The 6000-nt window shown below is 31.4% G+C and overlaps 1 protein-coding gene across 1 annotated transcript in view; it reads left to right on the forward strand.

The window, feature by feature from the left end:
• Positions 1-5205, forward strand: part of LOC111699349 (Fanconi anemia group M protein homolog) — a 61588-nt gene extending 56383 nt beyond the window's left edge. The window contains exons 49-53 of the mRNA XM_023470000.1: positions 355-442; positions 1516-1603; positions 3222-3286; positions 4663-4733; positions 4932-5205. Of these exons, the coding sequence (XP_023325768.1) occupies positions 355-442; positions 1516-1603; positions 3222-3286; positions 4663-4733; positions 4932-5033 (414 nt within the window). The 3' untranslated portion in view covers positions 5034-5205. The remainder of the gene's footprint in view (positions 1-354; positions 443-1515; positions 1604-3221; positions 3287-4662; positions 4734-4931) is intronic.
• Positions 5206-6000: the final 795 nt, after the last annotated feature.

Below are 6000 nucleotides of genomic sequence, written 5' to 3' on the forward strand. Positions count from 1 at the left end.
TTTTTTCTATCCTAAAATTGATTGTTTTAAATTGCAGTTCTCTTAAAAAATAAAACAATACCAGTGGTTTACCTAGAGAACCCCTGAGGCCTGAGCTTGATAACATTCTTGTTTGTTGGACTGAAGACCTAATTTTAAGTGACCTTACATATATAGGGGGGCAGATCCGATTCACAACGGTACCCTTTAAAGTATTGTCTGGTTTGATCAAGTTTGTATGAGATATCCATAATGTTTTCTTGAAAATTGGTTACTTTTTATAGTGTTTTTTAATGGGTACCGTTGTAAATTTAACATGTCTCTTTATTTTTTTAATGTAAGGTGACTTGAAATTACGCCTACTGTCTCTTTAAGGTTAAACCTGGAGAACGGAGTAGAACTAGAGCTAGAACTAAGGTTTCTGATCTAGCAATAGCGCAGCTTGCAGCAACTCAAATTCAAGGAGTTTAAACCAATAAATCATTTACAAACATTTAGACCTTTTTTATTAAATACAGGGGTATAAATTTTCAAGATTTAACCCCTTCCCCCCAACCTTGATTTTTTTTAACCCAAAACTTAATTTACTTTCCCAAATTCACCGAATAAACCCCTTAGAAGATATGGCGTGACTCTTTGAAACTTGTGGCTTTCATTTTCCTCCATATTAAGGAAGTAAAAAAGATCTGAATTTTTTATATCTTTTATTTTATCAATATTACATATATTTGTTTCATTTATTCAGAACTAACCAAATTAGATTGAAGTTCTATTTCTTGTTAAAAGCTTGAATTCCAGATTTTCTATTTTGGTTTCTCTACTACTCTCCCGAGGGGAAGCTTAAACTTATTTTAATCCAATTAATTGAATTTATATTGAATAGAGAACTACGGAATATAGAATTCATGGAACAATTAGAACATCGGACTAAGTGGCAGTGTTAAGTATTCATTTCATTTTGTTTCGGATCCGGATCCTGGATTCGTCTTTTAATAAAATGGATCCGGATCCTTTATTCAGGATTATCAGTAACGGATTATAGTAAAAAGACGACCTAAAACTGAAATAATAAGACAATCCTGAGATTAAATTAAGTCTTCTGCCTTCAATATATTCAATATAGTCTTTTAATGTTTAATTTAATGATTTGGGAAAGTAAAAACAAGTTCACAACTGCAGAAACCGTGATTATGAGAAAATAGACAGTATAAATTCCGAACAGTCGTCTCTGATGTCTCCTTCTATGTTAGTAATCCTGTATTTTTTTCAAAATTTGGATATTCTCTTTTGACAATCAAATTTCTGAAGTTTTCAGTGATGTAGAAATTAGAAGGCATTAAAATCGCTCATTAGTTCATACCTCGGGCATCTGTTTTGAGAGCCAAAATAAGTTTTTTCTCTATTTGAAATTCTCCTACGTGGATCCCCATATATTTTAATGACCCCGGATCCGGATTCTCTATGTGTTGTGGATCCGGATTCTAAGCATTGCTATCACGAGGAAAAGATTTAAAGTTATTGGAACATAATATGCAGTACTGTACAGCAGAAACAAGGAGTGTACAGGCAGAATTCTCTCCGAGCTGGTTCACAGAGAAAACAACAAAGGGATGGGCTTACCCAGGTAAATAGTGTTGTACAGTTCATATTGTACAGTACTGTACACGTTGTACCTTACTGTGCAAGTTAAGCATGTAGTGTAGTCCATGACTGTACTGCACTGTGAACTGTAGAGTGCATAGAGCTTATTGTACTGCACTATAGTACAAACATTCAAGTGAACAATTTTTCATAAACCTAAGAAAGAAACTGTAAGAAAACAATTTTGACCTTACTGTTAAAAAAAATATTTTTAAAGATTTTTTCTATATCCAGGGTGGCCAAAATGTACGGATTGTACGGATTGTTTTTTTTAACCCTAAAATTGTACGGATTGTACGGATTTGTTTTCAAATTGTACGGATTGTACGGATTTTTATCCCGGAAAATACACCGTTTTTTTAAATTTTCACTCATTTCAGAAAATTTTTCATGAAAATTAAAAAAAAAATCTCGTCAAAATGAAGTTAGTTTAACTTATTTTCTGCATTCTAAATAACATTAGATTGACTAATGTTTCAATTGACAATCAAAATTCATTCATAATTTTCGAGATATGTCCAAGAAGTGTTTATTTGAGAATATGTTCCATAAGTACTTATTTGATTGCTTATTCAAGAAGATGTAGTATCCCGTATCCAGTATCCAGTATCCAGTATCCAGTATCCAGTATCCTGTGTCCTGTATCCAGTATCCAGTATCCAGTATCCAGTATCCTGTATCATGTACCCAGTATCCAGTATCATGCACCTAGTATTATGTACCCAGTATTTAGTTTGTATATATGTATGAAGCCAATTTTTTACAGATTGATTCTTGCTGAAGAAGTTTAAACCCTCTTACATGAACTGAACACAAAAGACAATGAATGAAAAATTGAATTTGAACGTTTTTTTCAAAAATGGGATTTTTTTCGAAAATTGTACTGATTTTACAGATTTTTAAAAAAAATGTACGGATTGGTTTTAAAAAAATGTACGGATTGTACGGATTTTTTTAAAAAAATTGTACAGATTGTACGGATTTTTTTTCGAAAATTGTACGGATTGTACGGATTTCTTCTGAAAATGTACGGATTTGTTCAAAAAAATTTTGGCCACCATGTATATCTTACAAACTATAATTGTAAAGGTATTTAAAACTCAAATGGGGAGAGAATCCATTAGATGATTTCAAAGATATTTAGTTATTTTGATAAAAATATTGGTTTATTTTAAATACTTATTTGAAATACTTCTATGTACGTCCAGTAAAATTTAGTGCACAAGTGCAAGCACAATGGGGTTGATAAGAAAGTTATTTTCCACGTCTTATAAATCCTGTTTTCAATCTAATATAATCCTATATTTCCGGAAATTTAGGTGTTTTTGGAAAAGAGAAAAATTTGATAATATTAAACAGTATGGCTAGGAGTTATGTATAGTTTTAGGTACCTTGTTAATACCTTTAAAAGATCAGTTGTATGTACACTGTACATTCCGGGCCGTGTAATGTATGTACACTGTACAGACAGTGTAATTTATGTACAGACCTTGAAATGTTTGTGTATTATGCACGGACAGTATGATTCTTTACATTGTACACTGTAAGGACAGTATAGACTGATTAGTGATTAAGGAAAGATATTTTGTTTTTATTTTTAGAGCCCTCCGATTAACTGTGTCCCAGGAGGAGATGCTTAAATGGATTCTAAATCTTCCGTTTATTGGTAAGTGTGCACCTCATACAACCAATTAAACAAAGCCCTTTTTAATAAACTAGGCTTTTCGGGCGCTTCGCGTCCTTAATTTATTTCAATTGTAAAAATGTAAAATTTGCATACATTGTAGAACAAAACGAAGAAAAAAAATGGGCGGATTTTATAAAAAAAAAATGTCGTGGATTTACAAATTTCAATTATAAACCTTTCCTGGGGTCATGTGAGGTATCACACACAATTTGGACCTGATTGATTCAGTCATTATGACGTTTATTGGACACGAATAAACAAACAAACAAAGTATATACAGGGTGTCAAATAAACGGGGAGTAAGGGTCTACAAACTCGTTTCTAATCGGATTTTCAAGATTGAGACCATTTTTTATATCTACGTTCCGATTAAATGAGCCCAATATTAGGCTTGTAGATCTAAAATTAACAATTGTATTGTAATAAACTGTAACCTAACATTGAATATAAAATTGTGCAAACAGAGATTATATTTTACTTTTAACTTTGCTGGACAGTCGAAACTATAGGAGCCTATAAAATTATTATTTTTACATCTACACGCTTAAAATTAGACTCATTGAATTTGAAATTGTTCGTAGATATCAAAAATGGTCTCAATCTTGAAAATTCGATTACAAGCAAGTTTTACACTAAATTGTGCAAACGGTGATAATCTTATTTTTTTACCAGTTTGCTCACTCCGCTTGGAAACTTTAAAATTGTTATTGTTAGGTCTACGCCTAAAATTGGGTTCATTGAATCGGGAATTGTAAATAGATTTTTAAAATGGTCTCAATCTAGAAAATTTGATTACAAACGAGTCTGTATACCCTTTTTTTGAGACACCCTGTTTATATATCCGTGAAAAAATGAGTAAAAAGTGTAAAATGTATCCTGTGGTGACTCTGTTCGAATCCTAATGGTTTTTAGTTTAAAAGTTGCTCCTTCATTAAATATTACCTCATGCATAAAATATTCAAATAGTTAAATATTTTCTGAGCTGTATGATAATACATCTCTTAATTGTTATAAAACAACTTCCTTATTTTCTGTTTTCTAGAATTTAAACTTAAATGTTAAAATTCTGGTATTTAGCAACAAACCTTGTGGATTGTTTCAAGGGAAAACTTGTTAAATATCATTTTGAGGGATCTGGTTTATATTTAAGAGATAGGCCATATATCTACTGTACTAAAAGATATAGAAAAAAAATACTTTTAACCTAGAAAAACGACAATTTTTCACATTTTAATTAAATAGTTCACTGGTACTGTAATGAATCGGGCACATTCATATTTGCATAAAGGATCGCTTGAAATTACGCATACAACCTCTTTAAATAGCTCAAAAGTTAATAATTTAAATATTTTTAGGATTAGGAAGCGGACTCCATCTAGTGTTTGCATTTAGTACTATTAGAAGTATAGTTTTAGCTACAAGACAGGTACTTTAATTTTATATTTTACCCAATAACATTTGAGCTTGAGCCGTTATCGATTAACATTAACCTTTATTTGGTGGCGTAGACACCTCCATGTTTTAAAGTTAAAAGTTTCAAGGGTTCTGTTGTCAATTGTTTATGACTTAAAATTGAGTTGAAAAAAGTTGTTTGAAAATTTGTTCAAATATTAATTTTTTTCAGGTATTAGAGGAGAAGGGTAGATTGAGCAAGGGACGATCAGCAGCACTTTTTCAAATTTTAAGTTCTAAATATAATCCAGATATAGACTCCCAACCTCTCTAAACAGTTCCAAATATACTCCAGATATAGACTTCCAACCTCTCTAAACAAGCCTGTTTAAATCCTAGTTTGTTTTCTAGCTGTGTAAAAAAATTGAAAATTCTTTTGTACTCTGATTCAAATTAATTAGTTCAATCGAAATATGTTTGAATAATAAACGTATTTCTGCATTTAAGTTTATTTTGGTTAAAAGTTACTTCTAAGTACATATTGTATACTTTGTTTCTATTCATGTTAAAAATACTGCAAATAACAACATTTATGATTTTTTAGTAATCTTGCAATTCGTTATGTTTAAGTATACATATTTCAGAAGATTTTGGTTGATGATTTCGTAGTCTAGTATTTTTGGACACAAGGCGAATTAATAATTCTTCCAGGAGGGGCTACTCAACTCCCCCCACCCCTGTACACTTTTTCTCGGTAAAAGGTAGGTTTATATTCAAGCGTTCTTACTAAAATGGAATTTGTGGCTGATTCTATACAGAGCGTCCCACAATATCATGTTGTCTGATCTTCAAGATTGAACACTGAAATACTCACATAATATATAATATTCAAAGAAACCTAGTGTTTTTCTTTTTGATTTTTATGATTAGTCCCGAAAATCTAAATTTAGAGCCATAAATTATCCGCAATGATGTGGACCCAGACACCCTGTATCTTACGAGCTTTTATAATCTATATGTCGCTTAATATAATTTACGACCGAACATAGTGATCTGGCCGCGCTTTTACTATTTAGATATGTAGTAAAAAGCCCTTCTGCTCTGCACGCTAATTTGTGTCAAGTTATTTATTGTAGGGTAGTCGGATGTTAAGTAGAAATATATATAGAAAGAGTGTCATGTCCGATTCACAACAGGGACTTCTAAACCTCTAATTATGAGGAAGATTTCGTCTGTTTTTTAACTTTATAAAAGATGTATGCAATTCTGTTAATTTCCTTTGATTGTCAGATGCATAGAGT

Source organism: Eurytemora carolleeae, unplaced genomic scaffold (genome assembly GCF_000591075.1).
Source record: "Eurytemora carolleeae unplaced genomic scaffold, Eaff_2.0 scaffold214, whole genome shotgun sequence".
NCBI classification, from domain to species: domain Eukaryota; kingdom Metazoa; phylum Arthropoda; class Copepoda; order Calanoida; family Temoridae; genus Eurytemora; species Eurytemora carolleeae.